The following is a 25,597-nucleotide window of genomic DNA, read 5'->3' as shown; positions in this document are numbered from 1 at the left end:
AACTTTTTACCCCACCTATCCAGGTTCCCAGTTTCCCTGTCAGAAGAAGGAACAGGATTTCTGGTAACAGTGGCCTTTACACCTTTAGGGCCTTGAGAAATAACCTCTGGATCTGCCAACGGGCTCCTGAAAAGAAACAAATGAGAATCAGGGACTCTAATACCTATCAGGTTTCCTGGGAACAGGAGGAACAGAGTTAGGAGTCAAGGAATTTTCCAGAAAAACATCAACAAAAACTTCCAACACTGGGGGAATAGCCAGAGGCTTATGTGGAGGTAAATCCAGAAATTCCCTAATCCGCTTCTTAGATTGGGGATAATCCTGACTTTCCCATTTAAAATGTTCCCTGAGAGTAATTAAAGTATCACCAAAAGAGAAATCCTCTGGGGGAGAAGCAGAAGGGATGGACTCCTCTGCATCTGAATCCTCAAAAGGGAGAAAAAACCTGAGAAACTTCCTCTTCCTCAGCATAAATGCTGGAAGAATCAGAACCTGAAAAAAACAAAGTCACAGGAGACACATGCCTGCTCCTTTTAGGAGGTAGAGGCTGAGAACCCCTAATAAGAACCACACCAAGAAATAAAGTCCACCCAAACTCGCTGCCAAGCACTCCGGATACAATGAAAGCACGTTGCGATGATTTAAAATTTTATTTAAGCGTTCTTTTTTAAAAATCCACTTTTTGTCGAGCTACTCTAGCTCAACTTCCTCAGATAAAAAACTCCAAGTTAAACAACAATTACATCAATGGGTTTTAACATAGTATATCTACATTGTTACACTCTTTTTGATTTGGCCAGTTGTACGTATTAACTAATTAATTTATTAATTTTATTAATGTATTCATGTATTCATTGATGTATTAACTTATTATTGGTTTGTCTTGAAGCTACGTGTTCAATAGATTAGTCATGTGGGAGAAGGGTACGAGATTTAAATGTTAGCCCATTAATGTAATTGTTGTTTAACTTGGAGTTTATCTGAGGAAGTTGAGCTAGAGTAGCTCGACGAAAAGTGGATTTTTAAAAAAGAACGCTTAAATAAAATTTTAAATCATCGCAACGTGCTTTCATTGTATCCGGAGTGCTTGGCAGTGAGTTCAGGTGGACTTTATTTCTTCGTGTAGTTGTTTTTGGTACTTTTCTCTAGTTTGTCACTTGTGTTTGGTGATGGATCCTGAGCACGCAACTAGTGCTTCTCCGGTACGAAGCCAACCGGATAATGAGTGCAATTTGTCGGCACTCATAGAATTGTTCTCGCAGAAAGTGGATGGGCTAACTAAAAGAATGGATGAACTGACCCCTTCTCAAAGCATTACATTACAACCACTGTGTTCGAGCCAACTAGATAATACCAGGGATGTAGGCAGCATCTTACCTGGTAATTTAGGTACAACATCTACAACTAGTGGTTCGACTACAAATGGGGAGAATAGCGGTGATGGTGGCCTTCAGCGTAGTCTTATCGCTCCGCATGAAAATGAGGGGGTTCCGGCTGAGTCCTTTAATCTGAACTCTTGGGTCAACAGACCGTTCACCTTCGCACAAGTGGTTGCACAAAATAATGCAAACACGACTGGTGAGGTAAGACATGATTTGTCTTCTAAAATGAATCTATCCGACGCAAAATTAGTGAAACTTAGAAAAATACGGCTAGAAATAGCGTATTTTCAAGAATGCATACGTTTGAAGATTATTCCTAAAGGTTTAAGAGTGTGGCAATATCCAACTGGTTTGACTGAAGACTCTAAGTTTTATAAAGATCTAATTGACTTATTTGACAAGCATGGAGTAGAGTTAACGACTTTCTGCCACCATTACCAACAAGCAGCAGAGTTATTAGTAACAGAAACTAACCAGTTGGATTTAGAAATTAAAAGTGACTTAAATTTTATGAGATATCAATATGAATACGAGAGAATCTTTGATAGTATTGATCAATACATGTTAAAAATCAATGCTACGAAAATTAAGAAAATCAAGAGAGATTTAAGACTATGAACTAGGGGTGGCGTACCCTAAGCCCCCACCATCACAGGGGAACTTTATATCTACTGAGGGTGTGCACAGTGAGGCACACCAGGACCGAGGGTTAGCCCCCTCAGCGATCACTAATCAACAACAATCTACCAATTTTATTGATAATGGTTCAACAGTAAGACGGAGTGAAAGGATAGCTGCTAATAATAATAACTGGGGAACCTATAACAAATCTACTAACACAGCGAACAATGTAAATTTTCGGAGGAGAGCCTCGGGCCTTGTTCCAACTGAGGGGAAAAGGAAAACAGGGAGGGGCAGAATGAGGAACAACTGACAACGGATGGTGTTTCGGGTGTTTACCCTACAACTGAACGAAAATGTCAGGTGTTGCAAAATAGTAACATGGACTTAAAATTTTCAATTATTCAGACCTTACTATTACAGAAGGGATGATTGAACTATTAGCAAAAGGTCACTCTTTTGTTCCCTCAACGAATATGGACATAGCAAATACATTAATTGATTTGAAACTGTTTTGTAGGAAGTTGAATTTAGTAGCTCGTTTGGGTGACCACCCTAACGTTTCAAATGATTTTTACGTAACTAGTGTTTATAATCCTCCGCTTCACCCATTGATAACACTGTTTGAGCAAATGAATGAATTAGATTTGCGTAATATGTCAACTGCATCTGTAGTTAGGAACAAAGGTAGTAGATATAGGCACATTAGCATAGAAGATAGAGAGTTCTTAAGATTTTTATGCCAGGCACCGGTTCGACTTATGAAGCCGGACAAGGGGAGCGGCATTGCTATTATGGACATTTTGGACTATAATAAAAGAATGTTAGATATTTTTGAAACTGAATCTTACAGTGAAGTTTCAAGAAATGAATTAAACAGTGCCTATAGAAGGATTAGGTCCTTTATTGAGGACTTACATATAGAGGCAAAAGTGGACAAATCAGCCTACAATTACTTGGTTCAACCAGCACAGAGAATCCCAATTTTGCTTGGGATTCCGAAGGTGCACAAAAGTGTGGATAATCCCCCAATGCGCCCACTAGTGGACAGAAGGCATAGTATTACATATTCATGCGCTAAAGTTGTTGATACTACCTTGAAGAAATATGTTTCCTTAGAACCACAGATATCCAAGGACTCCTGGTCATTTCTTGAAAGATTAAATAAGTGTGTATTTGAGGAGGACCTGTTGTTCCTCACCATAGATGTTAAAGATCTGTACCCTTCTATTCCACACAGCTTGGGGATAGAATGAGCTTCTTTTATGTTGAGACAACATGGTGCTCCGGACACAGAGATTAAATTAATGGAAGAGCTACTTGATATTGTGTTGTCATACAACTATGTTACCTTTAATGGGAAGTATTACCATCAACAGATTGGAGTATCTATGGGCTCCCCATGTGGAGCCAGCTTTGCCAATCTGGTTATGGCAAATTGGGAAAGGGCACATGTTTTATCACACACTATCTTCCAGGAACAGCTTTGCCTTTATACGCGGTTCTTGGACGACATTTTTGTATTGTTTAAGAGGAATGAAGAAGAATTAAGGTACATGGTGGAGTACTGTAATAATAGCACTGACTTTTTGAAATTTACATACACATACAGTAAAAACAAAATATCATACTTAGATGTTGAATTAAATAAGGATTATGAGACCAGATAGTTTGTGACGAAAATTCACCGTAAGGTAACTTACTCTAATTCTTTCTTGCAGTATTCCAGTTGTCACCCTTCACATCAGAAGAGGTCTGTAGTGAAGGGTCAACTGGTAAGAGCTGCAAGAATGGTTTCAAGGGACACAGACTTTGAAGATGAATGTGATGCATTGTTCACATTTTTTATTCAAATAGGTTATCCAGCCCCATTAATTCAGGATCTGATTAGTGAAGTAAGATATAAAAGGGAAGTGGGTTCTTACACACCAATTATGAACAACTTTTCGGGCCAACAAGTAATGGTGAGGAAGAGAGCAGACACCTCTAATCCCCTTTGTTTTATTTGTACATACACACTGGATGCCAGTAAAGTTGTAAACATTATTAACAAGAACTGGTCTATATTGACGGGTGACAACCAGTTGAGAAACTTGATTCCAACTAGACTTAAGGTAGTCTATAGAAGAGGTAGTAACCTGACGGCGATCCTTGAGAGGGAACACACGAAGTCACACCCTCGAGCAGGGATGTACAAATGTAATATGTGTAGGTGGTGCAAGTACATTGACGAAGGGGTGACATTTTCTGTTAGGAATATGCAATTTAAAACTAAGGACAAATATAATTGTCAGAGTAAACAAGTGGTCTATTTAGCTAGGTGTAACCTATGTCAAGCGTTTTACATAGGTAAAACAGATAGAAAATTATGCAAAAGGATATATGAACATCAATATTGTATCGGTAGACTGAAAGTAGAAAATGCGTTGGCTAGACATGTAAAAGAACATGAAGGCCATAGTTTTAAATTCAGAGTAATTCATCAATTACACAGTGATGATAGGGGTGGTCCTGAATCATTGAGACTGGAAAAAAGTGAGCTATTATGGCAGCTGCGTTTGAACGCATGCCAATTCCCAGGCATCAATAAATGTAATTCCATTATGTGTATCCTCCGTCTTAGGAATTTACTTACGTAATTTGGACATTGGTTAAGATTTAGTTGTTTAAGTACTGAAACCTTTAGGTAATATTTGAGTCAGTGCTTACACGACCCAAATACATAAATATGCAAAGTGGTTCATTATTTAATTTATCTTATTTTCATTTTGATTTTCATTTTAGATTTTAACTTTATTTGCATTTCATTTCATGCTATCTTACTTCTAATTTTAGGTTTATTGTATTAAATTTTAGTTAGTAGGGTATAAGGTTTGTTGTTGATTTTAAGTAATGGTAACTGTATAGTATTGTGAGGGAACCTTTATTACACAACTTTTATAAGTTTACACTTTTAAGTCTTGTAAGTTAGAAGGTTCTTTGAATTAATGTGCTTACATAACACACAATTTATAAGTTTTTAGTGTAAGGTTTTTATGGGTGTTTAGTGCATATGAACACGAAGTTAGTGTTACATGATTTGTGTTAATGTGAGGTTTTAACATAGTATATCTACATTGTTACACTCTTTTTGATTTGGCCAGTTTGTTGTACGTATTAACTAATTAATTTATTAATTTTATTAATATATTCATGTATTCATTGATGTATTAACTTATTATTAGCTTGTCTTGAAGCTACGTGTTCAATAGATTAGTCACGTGGGAGAAGGGTACGAGATTTAGATGTTAGCCCATTGATGTAATTGTTGTTTAACTTGGAGTTTTTTATCTGAGGAAGTTGTGCTAGAGTAGCTCGGCGAAAAGTGGATTTTTAAAAAAGAACGCTTAAATAAAATTTTAAATCATCGCAACGTGCTTTCATTGTATCCGGAGTGCTTGGCAGCGAGTTCGGGTGGACTTTATTTCTTCGTGTGGTTGTTTTTGGTACTTAACCCCTAATAAGAGTCAAAAGGTCATTAGCCATTTTAACTATTTGGGATTGAGGAGAAGAAACTGGAGGCCTGCCTTTTCACAGGCTTACAAATGGAAGATTTGCCTGCAAGCCTGAAGGATTCGGGAGGCCTGGCAACAGACTAAGTCGCAGTAGAAGTCAAAGGAAAAAGCTTGCTGTCTGAACGCAGAGCGGAGGCCTCGGACACCGGAGTCAGCTTAGTGGCTCTGGCTCCAGCTGAAGAGGTGACAGGCGAAAGGTCGGAAGGCAAACTGGAGGCCGAATGCCCAAGAGACTCTGCAATGGTCTGAATTGCGGCCTGCGGTAGTAAGTCCCCGGACTGCAGGGGCTGCAAAGGCACCTCACTGACTACCGACCATCTTACCATCATCCGAGGACTTGACCTTCTGAAGTCCATCACAGTCCTTATCCTTACATTTCTTGGGGATATCGGAAGCCTGAAGACTGGCTGATGCCATACCAATAAACTTAGGCCAAACTCCAAAATGTTTAGCTAAAAGCTTAGCCCGTCAACGGATAGTACATGGATTAAAGGAGGCACAGAGATCACAATTAGGAATGTCGTGGTCAAGGCCTAAACAAATAATACAATAAGTATTAATTACCTCTATGGGGAATCTGCTTACCACAGGTATGGCAATTAACTTTTTCTGACATTTGTTAAGGCAAAAAAAGGGGATCCTCAACTGGGGACTTAGCTGTAGTAGACTTCAACTTTATAGTCGGAACAACAAAAAAACTGCCAATCGGCACTCGTGCATGAAATGCTTCTGCTTCGGGCTCCGTGGCAAGGAAGACTGAGGAAGTGACGTGGGCTGCCTCCTTTTGTTTCGGATGCCCTGACGTCCTTTGCAACAGACGCCATTTTTCTTACCTTTGGTATTCTGGCCGATCGATAACCATTAGTTAGGACTGCAACAGTGAAACACAATGAACATCAGAAAAAATACACTTAACATAACAGATGTAATATTTTTAAATATCCATAGCCATTCTTCTGTTAAGTTTCAAGCATTAACTCATATATGGGTATCTCTTCATGTTACCACTACAAACCAAGTACATTTCCCCTATATAAAGAAAACTATGCATGTGTTCTTTTAGACTATACTTACATGGTATGAACTCTGTTTATTCTTCCTTCATTATCTTGGCAATCCTTCCTCAAACTTCCCATTCCCCCTCAATATCATGCGAAGTTTTAGGTCCTCTTTGTAGAGTGAAACAGTGTCTTTTACACAGCCATTCCAGAATACCTCCCCTATTGTATTTAATATTGGAACTTCATTCTCCCTTCAAACTTACCCTAGGGTTTTACCTGCTTTTGCCAACTGCCATTTCTGGGCCATCTGTTTGCTTATTTTACCAGTCAAAGGTAACTCCGCCTTGCTTGTTTTATGTTTTATTCGCTATGTTCAGCACGGTCTTCCATTCAGGTCGGTTTGCTCTCTTCCATTTTATTTTGCTGCCACAGTTATGAGCTTAATTACTGCTTTTATATTTAAAGGCATCTTCAATTACATTCAATATAAGCCTGACATTACCCTCCGATAGCTTATCTGGTACATTAAACCTACAAGACATCTACTACGTATCAGTGGGAACATCATGTGCAATTTCGGTTATTTGTAACAATACTTATGGAAGCACATCCATGCACCAATTCTAAATTTTCTAACCTTTGTGGGGTATCTTGGGAAACATATTTCTTGCCACCATTTCTTAACTAGGTTTTCTCCCCAATTTCATCTGTCACCCTGTCTTAATATGTATTTCATCCCATTAAGATTACCTACAAATCCCCAATATGTCCTTGATCTTCACTTCACCTTGGTCACTCTTTCTGATCTTGCTTCTGTCACTAAATCTGGTCATACTAGCTAGACTTCCTCATCAACTACCCATCTTTAAGATCTCAACTTCCTTAGCTAGCCAAATAAATGCTAAATGGAGTCTTTCTGGTAGGCCAAACACTTTATGCGCTTGTTCCCATCTCATTACTGTATCTTGTTTCATGATCTGCTCCTGGTATCTGGGTTCTTCGTTTTGCAATTTCCATTTCCTTTCAGCTTAACTCTCTTCTGGTCCTGTCAGGCCTTTGGATTCTATCCCTGACAGTGCAAGGTATTCAAATACCTCACTTTTCTAACAAAACTGCTACTTGGATGCAATTCCATTTGTCTCTCTTCTCTATTCAATTGCATTTAGGACCAACATTCTAGACCACTTGTGCCTTTTGTCCCTCTTGCCTTTTCCTGAAGCATCTGCTTCCATTTTGGTGTAGATGCAGCAACCTGTATTATGTTGCGTTGTAATATGATTTCAGACCCGAACACTGCCCCCCCCCCCCCCCGATCTACAGGCCCAACTGACCTTTCCCATCTTAGCCTCACCTTTTTGTCATTTAGATAAATGCTGTTATAGCCATATAGTATTCTCTTCCACATCTTGTAATCTGCTTTGATAGTACATGTCTGAGCAGTATAAAGTGGGGGAGCTAAAACACTTAGGATATGAATTTTACTCTCTTAAGCCATACAGATCACTTTCCATTGTCTAATGTATTTTAGTTTTTTTGTTCTATCTCACCACATTTCATTTGTGGCATGTGCTCACTTTTTTAATCTATACACTAAGTACCCCATTCATGTCCCAAGAGAAAGGATTAAGATTTTCCTGAATCAAAAGTTGGGCTATAATTGTATGCAACAGTCTTTGTTTTCATTTAATTTACTTTATATTCAGCTATACTATTATATCCCTTTGAAATTATTTTGGTTCTGATATGAAGAGTATAACATGAACAGCAAATAATGCATTCTCCTGTCTGCCATGTCAGTTATACACTGATTATGCAGATTCCTTGATTTAGAGACCAATGGCTAAATATATAGGGCAAACAACATCGGAGGCAGAGAACATCCCTGGTGTGTGCCTCTCAGACTAAGGCTTTTGGAGATCCAGCCAGGCTGATACTTTCCTTGGATGGCAAATCTATTCTGATTAAATCAATCCATTTTTCCAATACTTCAAATTTCCTCAGGACTTTAAAAAAAGACACCCCACTCTGATTCGTTCAAAGGCCTTCCCTACATCCAGAAGGATCATTAATTAACCTTTTTCCCCTCTGCCTGTTGTTGAATTAATACAATTGTAGTGATATTGTCCAAGTTCTGCCTTCCTTCTATGAAGCTACACTACTCCAGGCTTACTACCTTGGTTAGTTTCTTGGCCAGTCTTTTAGCTGATATGGATATAAAGATTTTATAGTAGTGATTTAATACTAAGGTACATATACAGGCTCCTGGGTCAGATAGGTCCTTACCCTTTCTATTTATCACTACTATTACTGCTTTGGTCCAAGTCTCAGGGACAGTTTCACCCCCATTATTCATTAAATAATCTTAACCAAACATTACTAATTTGTCTCCCACTAACTTCCAAGTGTCTACGAAAAGATCATCTGAACCTGGCATCTTGTGACGTAGTGATTAAATGACCATCTTATTTCCTTAGGTTATTGTTCACGTGACTTCCTTCCACTCTTCAGTTATCCACAGTAGGTGTAGCACACTATGGAAAGTTTATTTTTTCCGATTCCCTTCGGCTTTCTTTTCTCCCTCTTTAGAGAGTCAACAAAATAGTTTTAGTTATGTTATTTTTTATTTTATTTTACATTTGTTGACTGGGATGGTCCAACTGGATACATGTCCATTTTCAGCGAAGGACCGGGGAGAAAAGCTCCAAAATAAAAAAAAATAATAATAATTAGTAACAGTACAATAATATTCCAAGAGAGCAAAGGATATAGATACAATATATCAGATAGTTCACCACAGTAGGAACACAGACAAATGCTAAGAGTAAGAAAAAATATAAGATAGATCATTTCACAAATTTAGAGCACATTAGGGAAACTACAGTATACAGAAAGGATAACCTCACCAGGCATAGCTGTACATTAAGATATGACATCAGATGAGTGGAGTATCTGTTTGCTGATAGTCCAATAGCTAAAGAAAGACCAAAATGTTGGATTGAGTTAGTCAGGGTTTAGGCAAGGACAGAACCAGTTAGCTCTTAAGTATTTTATGAGGCCTTTTTTAAATAGGGGAAGAGATAGCTCTTTGGTAAGGTTTGCAGGAAGAAGGTTACAAATTTTACCCACTGAGTAAGCAAACAGGGAATCACCTGCTGCATTATTGGATTTTAGGGTAAGGACTGATAGCTTGTTGGACGAACGAATTGCCTAATAGCGTTATATGGGCTAATAATGCTCTTAAGGCTTAGGGCATTGTCCAGATGGTTGAGTATTCTGTGCGTTACTGTAAGCTGGTTAAGCTTTAGAAGAGAAGGAAATTGCAGCCAATCAAGTTGAGTTAGGTTTTTGCAGGGGTGCATCCTGCAAGCCATACTTGTGGCGAATCTAGCTACATGGTAGTAACAGGAAGATAGTTTGCTGAGGTTAGCTTTAGAGAGGTTTGTAAATACTGGTGAAGCATAAAGGAGAGTGAACAGAAGATGGGTTCGGGCAATAGCACCCCTAGCAAAAGGGGTTAGGAAATGTTTGGCCTTGTAGAGGGATCCTATTTTTTTGTTGATGGACTTAATAGTGTGGTCTATATGTGCATCAAATTTGATGTTAATATCTATTACTCCTAGGAGTGGAGCTTAGTTTGGTTATCAGGGGAGATGATTGTACCATTGTTAGACTTAATAGTGAAAAATGGATGAGTGGATCGAGAGGTAGGAGAGAAAAGCAACAGCTTGGTTTTGTTGGGATACTAGAGAAGTTGCCGATCAGTTATCCAGTTTTCAATACTGTTAAAGGTATTCTTGGTTAGGGATAGCAGATTAGCTGTGAGGTGAAAGAGCTGAAAGAGCAAATCACTGTGGAATCGTCAGCATACTGGATACAGTGTGCATTTGGGATAGTGGTATGAAGGTCATTTATGAAGCTAGAGAAGAGGAGGGGACTTAGAACAGAGCCCTGAGGGACTCCTAAGGTGACCAGGAGAAGTGATGACAGCTTGTCCTGCCATAAGACAGCCTGTTGTCTAACACTTAGATAGCACTGAAACCATTGCAGAGAGTGATGGTCCAGGAAGACAGCTTTCAGGGTACTGAGCAGAAGTTGATGGCTGACCATATCAAAGGCCTTAAAGAGGTCCAGAAAGAGTGCAGATGATAGCTAGCTGTTGTTTCGATTAAGACTGATAACATTGGTGAAAGATAAGAGGGCTGATGTGGTACTATGGTGTGGTCCGAAACCATGCTGGGAGTCTGTGAGAAGTTTATTATGGTTGAGGTAGTGCATTAGTTGCATGTGGACACTTTTCCAAAAGTTTTGCTAGAGCTGAGAGTATGGCTATGGGCCTAAAGTTGGACAATTCTGTGGAATTACCTCCTTTATGCAGGGGTATTACATGTGATATTTTCCATATTGATGGAATGGTTGACTCAGAAATGGATCTATTAATGAGGGTAGAGACTGGGATAGCGATGGCCTCAGCTGCTAATTGCAGGAATTCAGCTGGGAGGTGGTCTGCTGCTAGAGAAGTGGGTTTAAGTTTTTTGAGAAGGGTTCGTATTAGGGTAGTAGGAATAGGTTGGAAGCTAAAGGAGAAATGGGTTGCAGGATGCTTTGAGTTATCGAAATTATTTGAGATATGGCAGGGGGGGACTGGGTGAAGGGGGTTAGGCTTGGTAGAAGTGAGTTGGGTGGCTAGTGTCTGGACAGTTTCCGTAAAGAAGCTATTGAATGTGTTCGCAATAGCCACTGGTGTTTTATCACGGGCAACTGATGGGGTGGGAGTGGTAGTACGGCCTGGGTGGAGGAGGTTATTTATTCCAGCCCAGAACTTTTGGGGTTTATTTTGATGCTTTTGTTGTACGCTGTTATAGTAATATTTGTTGTCTGATATGATGGATTTTTTAGTGTCAATCCTTATTTGACAGTATCTGATAAGGTCTATAGGGTCTCTAGTAGTATGCCAAGTGGACGAGGCCTTGCTCCTATTAGTTATTTTGGTTTTCGTAAGTTTAGTTAGCCATGGTGCTGTTCAAGTTTTGACACAGATGGTGCGAATAGGGGCATGGGAGTTGACGATTCTGAGGAATTTACTATTAAAGAAGGCCACAGCCTCATCCCGTGGGAGTCTTAAGTTCAGACCAGTTGACAGCTTTGAGATCATGTAGGAAGTTGTCTGGGTTAAAGTTTTTTTTTTTTTGTTTCGTGTCACTTTATAGGTGTGATGATGGGTGATCTCCGTTTTGAATTTGATGATGTAGGTGAGGCAGTGGTCACGGAGGTCAGCAGGTAGTGTGCCTGAATGGTGCATCTGCGAGTCACCATTGATCTGGATCCAATCTAGGAAGCTACCTTTGCATTTTTGCTATACCTAGTGGGAGAGGATATGGTTTGAGTAAACCCATGGAGGTTTATGTGGTTGCTGGGGGCTTCGGAGGAACAAGTGTTGCAGTCGATGTTAAAGTCATCTAAGACAATAGTTTCTTGGGGGTAGTTGCAGGCTACTTTATCTTTTAAATCACTGCTATAATCTTTTCTGATTTTGTATCTTTCTACATTGCCAGTGCATGGGTTCTTAATTTTTTGTTACATAGTTCTGAACTTTTTGTATTTAATCTTTGATCTAACATTTTAGTAGCCTTAACACTGGCCTGCTTTAAAGCGCTCTCCTGTTTTCATTAAAATATGTCATTCTATTTTCTCCTCTTGCTAGCTTCCCTTCTGCTTCCCACTCAGTATTTTCCTTTGTGTTGCAAGTCTTAGACTGTTTTAGTCCCTCTGTATGCATTCTCCTTGGTGGATTTTTGTGGCTATATCCTTTATGGGGTTACTGTACTTGTGTGTAATCTCTGAGAATTTTCTGCTGGTAATTCCAGAACTCAGTCCTTAAATCCTTGTTTCCTCATCATTTGCATTAGGGACCTCCAATGTCTACCATAACTCATCTCTACCAGAAATGTTACTGTTAGACAGTATTGAGGCATTGTCTGAAAGTGTAATCAGGTGTGTCTATAAATTCACTATTAGTTCCTGATGTTCTAACAAGATGCAAAATCTGTCCCGTCTCGGCCAGTTGTGTTGTCTCCATGAAGAAAAGTATATTCTTCTCAGTCTTTGCATTCCATCAACAGCATCTCTTAGCCTAAACACCTTAAAGTATATTTTCAAGTATCAGGTTTCTCTTTTAATAAGCACATTCCTTGGCCAACTTGAAACATTTCCCTTAATGCATATCAGATTAAAATTTCCCTGTTAAAAGGTTAAAAATATTCCCTTGTTGGAAAGGGATAATTTCCCCAGTACCTCCTTAATAGCCTTTATTTTAATTTTAGGTGGCAAAGAAACATTTGCTTTGACCCAACCGAATATTGTCGTATCGGACTGCATCTCCTTCTTTTGGATCTTAGTTTTATAGTCTGGTAGAATGTCCAGTGTTAACCACAGCCCCCTCTGCTTAATAATATTATGAGCTTGTGGTTCTGTGGTGGCATGTGTAACTTCCCTAGTCTGCACTTGAAAGTGCCCCTCGCTATATCCTAGGGCAGATTCATAAGTGGTAATAGTGCACTTCAGCAGATATATATGGAAAAAGCACAGGATTTCCAGAGTAAAGTAGCCAACAAAAGTAGTATATACCATGTTGCAGGCTCTCCAAAAGCTAGACTAAGATTTCAGCTTGAAAATAATTTATCTACACAAACACACATTATATTTTGCTTTATTCTAAAAAAATAAATACTGAAAGATTAATAATTTTTCTTCAACCTATAAAATTTTTAGCATCAGTTACACTTGAATATGAACAATGGCTGAAAGGTTATGCATTTCCCTAACTTTATACAAAAGGTCAGGAATACACACTGCTGCACACAGGTACTACGTAAACTGCACTTCGATAGCTACCTGAGTTTGTATTGGATCACCAGGACTCGGCACGCCATCTTGCTCCTCCCCCTTTTCCTCTCTCTCCTTATACTTCTTTAATAGCTCCTTGTAAATTTCAAGCCGTTCATCAAATCTATCTTCCATCAGCTGCCTTTCTTTCTGAAGACGTTCACTTAAGAGGAAAAAGTTGAAAAACAAAAAGTATTCTTCATAAAGACTGTAATGCAGAAAAAGGCAACTAACACTCACAAATCCCATCGGAATGGTCTTTCTAGTTAATCCCATTACAAGCCTTTTGACCTTTACCAGATACAAAGTCAGCATTAAAAAAAAAAAATCAATGCAATTTACTAAATCCACACAATTCCTCAAAGCGGACTGCAGTGCAGCAAACTGTCACCTATATTCAAATACTGATACAAACTATTCAAACTTGTAAAGTGCTTAACAAATATATTATACATGAAAGCCTATGCAGATGTTTTAAGCTTTTCAAGCTGCGCTACAAAAGCAGTACTGAAAGTCAGCATCTTATTTATCCAGTCATTCAGCAAGTTCTTGGTTTCAAAATACCCAAGATCGCTATTACGTTCAGCAGCTATGCATGCAAATTGAGTGGATGTCCCAGTACATCATAAATATGCAAATACTCATCCTCAATTAGTACAAAAGGCCCTCAGTCGAGGGTAGAAAAATTGGAAACTTGAACTTCAAGATCTTAGCCAACGATCATTTCCATAATTAATTCATCATTACAGATGTTTGACTCAGTCACGATCAACTAGAACTCGTCAAACATCATAGTTTCTTACTAATGGCTAGAATTCCTATCCTGCAAGAACAAGGCTGATCATGATATATGACATTAGCAAAGGATCTACATCAATCATCCAGACGGCCAGGACCAACCAGCCTCACTACTTTGAAGCAAAGGTACAAAAACCTATAATCCTGAAAACTACATGTCAGAGATTTTAACACCTCCCTAGTTCAAATTAGCAAAGCTACAAAGGGTCAGTCTCTGCAATCACTTCAACCTGTAAGATATTGACCTTTCAGAAAACCTGATCCCGTTCACTTGTGTATAAAATAAAGTACTACTGCCAACATAAAATTTCAGTGGCATCTCCATGACAAAACACAATGCAACATGACGACTGCAAAAAGGCAATGGAAGTTCAACTGACTAGACACTGGAGTGCAGACAATTGTGAGACTGATTCATTTCTTAGCTTTGTGAAATATACATTTTAGAGAGAAAATTAGCGTTACTTGTATCCATATAATTTTAAACATTCTTTTTTATTTGCAATACTAGTAAACTTCCACAGGAATTTCACAGATAAATTTGGAATACAGCATTTTTTTCATATTAAGATGTGCAGCCTACAAAGCAATAGGCAATGTCAAAAAATATACCTGTCAGTCTGGTTAACATTTCCCCAAAACACTTTCAAAAGAGTGAGCACAGCCCATAAGCATGTCCCCTTTATGGGATGATTCTAGCATTGATATTAAATGAGAATTTACAATTGTGAAGGGAATATACCATCATTTCTTTGCACAATAATTATTCTGATTCCATCTTTTAACTGATCACATCAACTTTCATTATTTCCAGGATCCAGATAGAATGACATTACCATATGCTTTACTATGCAGGAAGCCACAACCTGTAGAACGTCACTCACTACCATTCTCATCCAAAGCAAATATTGGACCGCAGAGGATGAACGTGATCTCAAAACTCACATAGCATATGCACAGCCCTAGGGCAAGAATACACAACAATAACCTCGGAAAGCAAAACCTTTCAGGGCGTCCTTCGTCAATGCACCTTTTGATGGATCAACCTTGCTTGGCCCCACTGTTCGAGACCCACTCTCTCACAGTGAGAAAGATGGGAAGACCCTGTCTGCCATCAGGATCTGTTTTTCTATTCCACAAAGATCCTTCTCCAGGAAACAGCATGGCAGTAAATATATGTAATTCAAGAAATCTCCGGGTCCTTTTTCAGGATTTTCAGGGAAAAGTTTCCCCCAGAGGCAAAGGAGGAAATAACCAAAATGGTAGATGCCACCCATCCAGGTGAGGGGGGTCTGTAGAACCAAGGGTCTTGAGCATCCTTCTCGGACAGACCCTTTCAGCGCTCTTGAATGGTTGCCTGATTGCCTTCCTCTGGAGGCAGTCGGGAGGCCCCTTTTCCTTGCACCCCAAAGCCTAGGAAGCCATCACAAATGGCCGATGGGTGCTAAGGATTGTATCCAGAGGAAAGTAACACCAAGATAAAAGTCTTTCCTCCCAGAATCCACAATCAGAAGAGAGGATGCAGTTATACAAGAAGTCATGCCTCCCCACCCACTCAATCATATCAGATCACAGTGTTTATTTGAGGTTCTTTTTGGTGCCCAGAAAGGGGACTTGAGCCAATTCTTCGGTAGAAGAGAAGCCTCAGACAGATCCAGTGGGGACAGGGAGAGGTTCTGTCAGGGTGAGAACCGAGGGTCACAGAATGGGAGAGAACCCTCTTCAACATTTCAAAGGCAGGACGACTTTCAACGGCCGAGGGAAGTCTTCCCAGGGCCGAGGCTAACAGAACAGACATCCTTTAAAGCCCTTGAGCTTCCTGCTCCGAAGGGGGAGTTGGAGCAGAGCTGTCAATGCCAACCCCCCCCTCCCTCAGGACCAGACGTCAACACTAGGACTCCTAAATACACTTGGAACAGACACCATCCGCACTAAATGCATCAGGGAAATGGTTGGAGGCAAAGATGTGATAACTATTGGCTCTGACACCTCAGTTTCTAAGACCAATGGAACAGATGATGCCAAAACTGGAGATTGGATAGGAGAAGGAGCCACGGGATGGAATGGGGAAAGCCTCACAGAGCATGCAAAATCCCCATCTGAATCTGTGCTTCAAGAAATTGCCTCATCAATCTAACAATGTCCTTATCCGACAGACTCAAAGAAGACCTGATGGAGGTGGATGTAAAAGCTGGTCTGGAGGTCCTTCTTGCGGAGGTCTCCCGGAGTGGAGATCTATGTGCCGAAACTCTTGGCCCTGAATTAGGGACTGAGATACAGAGTGGAGAGGCAACAGTGGGAACCTAAGGAGAAGACTCTAAAGCCTTCGGATCCAGCAGCTTTGGCACCTTTTTAACAGGCTCAAATTGAGAAGAGGAAAACCTTTTGGTACAAGGAACAAGAGGGGAGAAGCAGGCAGTAACTCCTTGAGGATCAAATTATTACAGTGATCCCCCAAAGACCGGGAGTGAAAACCTGCACAAACCGAACAGGCACTATCCAAATATGCAGGCTGCAAGCAATAGACACACTCCCTGTGGGCATCAGATAAGGGAATCTTGTGCCCACAGGAACCTAAGGGCTTATCAACCCTGTCTGACTTAGCTTCAGACATTTTTTAAAAGAAAGAAAAAGAGAAGGAGAGGAGGGAAAAGGTTACAGTAACCAGAGTACAGTTTACCAAACTACACTACAAAAAGGACAGTTGTGTACACTTACCATAAATATAGATGTTAAGAGTATATTCACTGTTGCAGTCATCACGTTTGGGTTGATTCCCATAGCTGAGGAAATGGGTGGAGGAAGTCAAAGAAGTTAGGGTCTGGCTAGGATGCCCTGCAAACTGCAGCGGCATAACCTTCCTGGATTTGGAGAAGAGAGGCAGGTGGTAATGTTTGGGAAAGTGTGAACAGATGTCTAGGTGGCAGCCTCCTTGGTGGGGACTCCTCTGAGGAAAGCTGCAGAGGTGGAGGCTGCTCTGGTGGAGCGAGTCTTGACCCCCCCCCCCTTGGAAGGAGGCCTTCCACATTCTTTTTAGCAGAAATGGATGCTGTGTGCTATCCATTTGGAAAGGGTTTGTTTGGAGATGACTCTGCCTTTTGCCCCTATAGCAAAGCTAACCAGAAATTTATCAGACTTTCTAAAGGATTTAGTCCTGTCTAGATAGGATCTAAGCCATCTGTGCACATGCACATCTAGAGAGTGCAGAAACCTTTTCCCTTTGTTCTGGGGATTAGGAAAAAAAGAGGGCAAATGGATGGATTGAGCCACACTGGACACCATCTTGGGCATGAAGGATGGTTTAGTTCTGAGGGATACTGTCAGCATGGAAGATGAAGGGTTCCACAGCCATGAGCGCTTGCAGCTCAGAGACTCTTCTGGCTGAAGTGATGGCCAAAAGGAATCCTGTCTCAAGAGAGAAATTTTAGCTCTGCAAAAGAAGATTCGAAAGAGGACTGGGTGAGGTTTTCCAATACAAAGTTAAGGTCCCAAGCTGCGGGTGGTGCCCTGAGTGGCCTCAAGTTGCTAGCCCCTCTTAGGAACTGTTTGATCAAAGGATGTGAGAAAAGGGGCTGCTCAGTGGGGAAATGAGCAGAAATAGCAGAGGCATGAATTTTTATAGGAGAAAGAGGCCACTGTGTAGTAGGTCAGCTAAGTAAGCCAGGATGAGAGGGAGGGAGGGCTGTGCCATATTAGCTCCCTTAGCCTGGATCCAGGTTCAGAACCTTTTCCATTTATCAGCATAAAACTTTCTAGTGCTAGGGTGTCCGGCCTCACAGATAACATCTAGAACCTGTTTACTAAGTTTGGCAGATTGATCCGGGGTTAGGGAATAAGCCAAGCTGCCAAACTGAGTGTCTGCAATCGGGGATGCATGAATTCCCCTTCCCTCTGGGTCAGGAGGTTTGGAATCCGAGGAAGATGCCATGGTGGCAGTGGGGACAGGCTGCTCAGCAAGGGGTACCAGTGCTGGTGAGACCAGTCTGGAGCTATAAGAATTGTCCTTGGTTTTTCCTCCTTTATTTTGAGCAGTACCCTGGGGATAAGTAGTAGAGGAAAGGCAAAGACCAGTAGATTGACCCAAGGGAAGGACAGGGCATCCAATTTCCAAGCCATGCAGTGAGATCCCCGATGCAGAATTTGCTGAGCTGATGTTTGGTGTAAGAGGCAAAGAGGTCGACCTTCGGGGAGCCCCCATCTTCTGTGTTATTAGGGTGAAGGTTCTTCTGTTCAGCTGCCATTCGTGTGGGTCCAGAAGATTTCTACTTAATTGGTCTGCTAGAGAGTTGAGAGAGCCTGGTAGGAATTGTGCTAACAGGAGCAGATGCATGGCAGAGACTGTGTGCCAAAGGGTCATGGCAAGCCTGCAAAGAGAGTAGGAGTGAGTTCCTCCCTGCTGGTTGATATGCCACATTACAGTGGTGTCTGTTTTGATCAGGGCAGCCCCTGGGGAAAGAAGGGGTTTGAAAGCTATTAAGGTGTACTGGACAGCCATCATCACTTTTTGGTTGATGTGCAGAGGGATTTGCTGCGGGCTTCATTGGCTCTGTATGCACCTGCCGTCCAGGCGGGCACCCCAAGCATAGTCTGATGAGTCTGTGGTGAGGGAATGGGTGGCAAGGGGTGGTGAGAAAGGCAGTCACTTGTTGTGGGAGCATGCTGTTACCCACCAAAGAAAATCTTTTCTGAGGCAAGGAATTATAGGTATAAGAGTTTCCAGGTCTTGAGAGTGTTGACACCAAAGGCTTTTTAGGTACCACTGAAGTTTTCTCATATGCAGTCCGGCATATAGACTGAGAAGTGTGCAAGATGCCATGAAACAGAGCTTGCAGAGTCTTCCTTGCAAATAAACTGGGTCCTGGTGGCTAGCTGAGAGAAGTAGGCTGTCAAGAAAATTTGTTTTTCTGGTGCAAGGAATGCCATCTGAGATGCTTGCTCCCAGGAAGATAATCCTTTGGGTGGGCACCTGTTTGGAGTTGTTGCTAGTGTACCCTATGGAGGTTAGTAGGGTCTTTACAAAGGCCAGGTGCTTGAGCAGCTTTTCCTGGCTGTCTGCCTGAATAAGGCAGTCATCTAAGTATAGACAAATCTGGATATTCCTTTGTCTGCAAAAGACAATGGCCAGAGCCAGACATTTTGTGAAAACTCTGGGAGCAGTAGATAAGCCAAAGGGAAGCACAGAGAACGTGTTGAGATCCTGCCCTGAAACGGAGATATTTCCTGCATGATTTCCTGATAGGAATGTGGAGGTAGGCCTCTTTTAGATCTAGGGTGACTAGCCAAGCGTCCTTGGAGAGCATGAGTAGCAGCTGCTGGAGGGTGAGCATTTTGAATTTTGGGATCACCAGGAAGGTGTTTAGAATGGATAGATCGAAGATGGGGTGCCAGGTGCCCTCTTTTCTGGGTACCAGAAAAAGTCTGGAGTAGAACCCTTGGCCTATCTGTTCTGCAGGAATGTTATCTACTATCCTCATAGAAAGCAGGGAAAGGATTTGCTTTTGAGCTTCTGCCCACTGGTATGGAGGTAAATCCGGGAACCCTTTTGGGGTTGGAAGGACGTGGAAGGAAAACTTGTCTCCCTGGACACACTATGTTCAGAATCCAGTGGTCGTTGGTAATGGCGGCCCAGGTGTTTGTGTGAAAGGAAAGTTTTCCTCCTAGAGGTAAGTGAAGGTGGGCAGAGGGAGGGGGTGGGGGAGGTGAGTCATTGTGAGTTCTTACCATAAGGGAGTGGCTTAGAACTCCCAAGTTTTGAAGTGGAGGTAGCCCACTCCTTAGCTCTCTGCATTCCCTGTGGGTGCTGTCTGAGGGGTCTGTTTCCCCGGGGCCTAGGCTGGACTGGCTTAGTGGGAGATGGAAAGGACCAGTGTTTGGTGGGACAATGCCTGCTGAACCTGGGTGGCTGGACCTGTACAAAATCCTTAACTATTTGCATAGATTTTGCTTTTTCTTCCATCTTTAAGACCTCTTCTGCCTTAGTACCAAATAAGTTGTCTTTGTGCAAGGGGGCATCAAACAATTTAGATTTGACACGGTCTGGCAGGGGCTGTTCCTTAAACCATGCATTCCTTCCAAGGACAGATCTAGTAACTGCTGCCCTGCAAGAAGCTTCTAGGGCATCAAAACCACATTGCAAGGTGCGTTTAGTTACTTGACTTGCAGAATGCATTAACTCTTGTAATTCTTTAGATTCTGCCCAAGCAGGAAAGGAAGACATTTTTGTTTGAGGAGTTCCAGGGTAGGTTGCTGAAATTTTAGCATATGGAACTGACAATTCAGTGCCCTGATAACAAGAGTAGCTGAGGTGTAAACTTTTTTACCCCATCTGTCTAGTGCTCGGGAATCCCAGTCTGAGGGGGTGGGATTCTTAGAAGAGGTTGCTTTAATCCCTTTAGGCCCTTGAGAAATTACCTCAGGGTCAGCAGAAGGATTTTTAAAAAGAAATTTGTTAGTCAGGGGCTCTATTGTACCTGCCTAGTTTTCTGGGTGTAGGAGGGAGGGTGTCAGGAGTTGAGCTGGATTCCAAGAAAACATCCTCCACAACATCCAGGACTGGAGGGATGGCCAAGGGTCTGAGCTGTGGAAGGTCGAGGAATTCCCAGAGTCTCTTTAGACTGAGGGTAGTCTTGACTCTCCCATTGGAAATGCTCCCTTAAGATATGCGGGGTTTCTCCAAAGGAAAAATCCACTGGGGGAGAGGCTGAAGGGATGGAATCCTCTGCATCGGAATCCTCTAAGTAGAGAGGGGTTGCATGTCTTCATATTCAGAACCATCAGAATCATCAGACTCCTGCTAAGACAAAACTACTGGGGAGAGATCTCTTTCTTTTGGCGGGGGTAGCTTGGCTTCCCCGATCAGCATGATAAGGTCTTCCAGCTTTGTAAGCATTTGAGACTGCAGCAAGGAAGCAGGTGCCTGAGACTGGGTCATCGGTTTCTTGGGTGTGGTTCATACCCTGGGCCTAAGAAACTCAGTAGTTTTCGAAAGAACAGTAGACGCAAAAGACGTTGTTTTGTGTTGAGAATCGGTTGTATGAATGACTTCCTCGGAAGCCAGTGCCGGCTCAGCAGCTCCGGACCCATCCAAGGTAGAGATGACGGCAGGATCCTTAGTCGAAGAAGAGTTTTGCGGCATACAGGACTCCAAAAGGGTCTCTGTAGTGGCGTGCGAATGCACAGAAGCAGGCATCAGGGGCTGGGAAAGTGCCTCACTGAGGACTGGAGAACTGATGACTAGCTTAACAGCAGCGTCGTCGGTAGGTTTGGACCTGTGCGGTCTGCCCCTGTCTTTATCTTTACGTTTTTTGGAAGATCTGCTGTCAGATGGCTTACCAAAGCCATATCGGAATTAGAGGACTGTAAGCGAAAATATCTGGCTACAATAAGGCACCAACGACAGATAGTTCTGGCGCTGAACCAAGTACAGTAGCGAAAATGAGGGACGTCTTGGTCTGGGCCTAAACAAATGACGCAGTAAGAATGGAAGTCTCCATGTGGTATTTGCTTTCCACAGGTGAGATAATTGTTAACTTTTTCTGACATCGCTTAGTGCAAGAAAAAAGGATCCCCAACGGGATACTTGGCTTGAGAAGACTTCAACTTCAATTCGGTAGACGAAACTCGGGTAGCAGCTGACCGGCACTCGTCTGAACTGCTTCTGCTTTGGGCTCCATGGCAAGAAAGACTGCTTAAGGTCGTTGGCTGACTTAATTTACACTACTGACAACCTGACGTCAGTCCTGAAATGACAGCAACCGAAGCAAAAATATTAAATCTCTGGTATTTGGGCTGGACGAGGGCTACACTGGCAGGGATAACCCAAATGCGATGAGTGAAACACGAAGAACATCTAAAGAAGGAAGGGGAGCAGAAGAAAAGACAAGAAAGGTATTGGCAATATATGACTCCGTGCGAAAACACACAAAGTTGGAGGAGCTCAAAAGCATGAAACCTCACTGCTTGTTCGATGAGCAGTAAACATCTGGGGTACTCAAGGGGAAAGAGGCATTATGGGTAGGGAGGAGAAGCTCGAGCTTCAAATCTCAAGCTAGTGAAACAGCCGATCAGTTCTGAGGGTTGAAACCGAGACCCACAGGTTAATGAACGAATGAAAATGACATCAGATCATGCTCTATCAAGAGATCATATTCTGATTTTAGGCACTCCCACTGTGTACAGAGCATCTGGGAAAGGAAAAAAATTTTTTATCTCATTTCCTGTCTTTCCTGTAAGTGGTCTAGACTGTTTGTAGGCTTCTGAGCCCCCAAGCCTGTGTTGGAGGGAAGCTTTCTAGCTTAATTTTGTTTCTTAGAACTAGCCAGTTTTCTAGTTTCAGCACTCAAATCTGTTTCTTTGAACTCAGCACTTGTTCAGAACTCGTAAGCACTAAATAAGCTGCAAATTACTACAGCACTCATCTTCCCTCACTTGTCTAGAGGAAAGTAGTTTTTAGTACTTAAGTACCTATCCAGACATGTCTAAGGGTCAGCTCTCGGTGATTTCACCTGTCTACCTGATGAACCTGGGCACCTTGGGGCAATGCAGCAATTGCCTCATGTACACAGACAACCCTCTCCTCCTATCACCCAACACTGCAACCTGTGAGAGATGCACTTCTATACCCAAATTGGAAGTAAAGCTCTCTTCACCAAAGACTGGACTAGGCAGTCAAAAGGAGAAAATAAACACTTGCACCACACCACACTCATCACATAGTCCCTCAAAACCTACACCATCAAAACACACACAGAAACACAAACCTACATTTGCGGAGGCTCTCAATAAAAACCTGCCCAAGCATCAGGGACCTCCAAAGCAGAAATGCAAGCAAATTCCACCCCCTAACACAACCCAAATGACACAGCCCACAAACTCAGTGTGCCACTCAACCACAGCCCATAAGGCATAACGTACCCAACACCCTAGTCATAGATGACTCACACTGATGTTCTACTCACTAGGCTAAACAAGGAGAAAGTTACTGTCGGTGGCCTGTCAGGTGCCAGGATCTGCCACATAACGCACACACTCAGGTCACATCATAACAAGTACAAATATAACACTGTCATTGTCCGTGCTGGAGTGAATGACCTGAGAAGTACCTCACTGGACGACATGAAGAGACATATGGATGAGCTCTCCAATCTTGCAGCCCAGGCAGGTATGACCCTAGCCCTGAGTAGCATCCTGCCATCACCCAGAATGATACCACAGTACAAGGACAAAAGGAATGACTTCAACAATTGGCTAAGCTTCTGGTGTCATTCTAAGGGGATCCAGTATTTGTCTACCTGGGATGACATGATTGACAGACCACGATGCTTTGCCAGAGATGGCCTGCACCTGCCACCCTTGGGATTCCGGATAATGGCTAAAGCTCTTGCCACCTGTATAGTGCTTTTTTAGGCAAGGTTCAAATGACAACTTCATCACCTAACAGGTACAAGCAAGCAAAATCTGAGGGTAATGCTACTCAATGCCAGAAGTCTAAACCTCAAAATGCATGCACTCGAGGCACTCCTTAAAAAGGAGAACATCGACATATGTGCAGTGACAGAGACCTGGTTCAAAGCTCCAGAGAGCACCCCTGCATTGCTAGGCTATAATTCCTACCACACCTTTCGGCCACCTAACCCGGAACAAAGCACTAAAGGTGGAGGCGTGTCCATATTCATTAAGGATATCCACACCTCCAGGCTAGATGCACAGCATAATGCATCTGAGATTATACAAGTGCAACTAACTCTGGGCAAGACCGCAATCCAAACTGTAGCTTGCTACAGACCCCCCCCCCACCATGCCCCAGGATTCCCACTCCTCATTTCTTGATACACTGGAAAGTATTAGGGTACAAACCAATACCCTAATAATGATTTCAACTAACCTACCATTAACTGGGAAAACTACTCATGTACCAGCTCTTTTGCTCAATGTTTTCTGGAATTCATAAATTCCAAAGCCTTGGATCAACTTATTCACACCCCCACCAGGGGAAGCAATATCCTAGACCTGGTCATTACCAACATGGGCAAAAGGTGTTCCATACCAGAGGTAAATTCCTCATTGGTCAGATCCGATCACAAGCTAATCACCATAGACAACCACATCATGCCCCCACAATCAATTAGGGAAACCACCGTAAAAAACTTCTCCAAAGCCAACTTCTTAAGACAGAAGTGGAAATCTTCATGACACCCATGGAGACGGACAATAGAAATACGACTGCTGAATCCTACACAAATGCACTTTATAAGCACTTACACGAGTGCATGGATCATGCTATCCCTAATAGAACCAAGATGCTATCCTCCAAAAAAGGGAAGCCAATCTGGTGGTCCTCTGCCATAAACTCTACAACAAAAGAAAGAAACTGTTGCAAAAAAAAAAAAAAAAAAAAAAAAATCCCATGACTGGAGGAACTCCCTCGTCAACCTCAGTAAGAAGCTGAGAGCCCTCATAAAATCCTCCAAAGCTAGTTACGAAAACAAAACTGCCACTGACTCTAAAGACAACCACAAAGCATTCTATAGCTATGTCAAGAATCTCAATGGCAGCACTCAGATCTGCTCCGAGTTACAGCACAATGGCACTAAATATACAGAACCAACTGATATTGCCAACATCCTGGCAGATAGGTTCAGTGCTAACTTTACCCCCCTCTCACCCCCTAGAGGGTCCATCTCTATACCTGAAGAATGCAAAGTTCATGTAATCACAGCTGCACAGGTAAAAAAACACACTTTCCAAAGCCAAGAACACAGCATCCATGGGACCTGACAATATCCCAGGCTGCGTTCTACACGAACTACAGAATGAACTGGCACCCTACCCAAGTACCATGTTCAATCATAGCCTTGCCTCAGGCTTTGTGCCCACTGAATGGCGCACAGCGACGATTATCCCACTCCACAAAGGGGGAGCCACGAAGGACCCCTGGAACTACATAACCATCTGATGCTCTCTATTTTCATTCTATCCTCAACCTGTAGGACAGAGTCTCTGGCTACCTTATATCCTGGCTGGACTCAAGGAAGGATGTGCATAAACATCATTGGGCCAAATGATGCTCTACCCCTGGAGACCAGATCCTATTTGCAATGAGTAACAAAGGTATGAGGAGTAGCCCAAGTCGCTGCTGCACAGATATCATCTATGGAAGGTCTAGACTGGTATACAGCTGAGGTTGCTATGGCCCTGGTTGAATGGGTTTGCAAGGGTTTCATCAAAAGAATGTGACATAGAATAAACAAATGATATACAAATCAGTAAGCCACCTGGCTAACGTTATTTTATTTACAGGTTTTCCCAAACTGGTAATGCGAGAAGGAAACAAATAATTGGTCCAAATTCCTGAATTCCT

At 42.0% G+C, this 25,597-nt stretch overlaps 1 protein-coding gene across 5 annotated transcripts in view; it reads right to left on the bottom strand.

Moving 5' to 3' along the window:
* Positions 1-25,597, bottom strand: part of KIF20B (kinesin family member 20B) — a 1,912,547-nt gene that overhangs the window by 1,256,207 nt on the left and 630,743 nt on the right. For all 5 annotated transcript variants that reach the window (XM_044056921.1, XM_044056924.1, XM_044056926.1 and 2 more), the window contains exon 15: positions 13,450-13,603. In XM_044056921.1, coding sequence (XP_043912856.1) covers positions 13,450-13,603 — 154 coding nt within the window. The remainder of the gene's footprint in view (positions 1-13,449; positions 13,604-25,597) is intronic.

This window comes from Protopterus annectens, chromosome 14.part0, assembly GCF_019279795.1.
Source record: "Protopterus annectens isolate FY-2018-M chromosome 14.part0, PAN1.0, whole genome shotgun sequence".
Taxonomy (NCBI): Eukaryota; Metazoa; Chordata; order Ceratodontiformes; family Protopteridae; genus Protopterus; species Protopterus annectens.
This window is presented reverse-complemented; position numbering and strand designations above follow the sequence as displayed.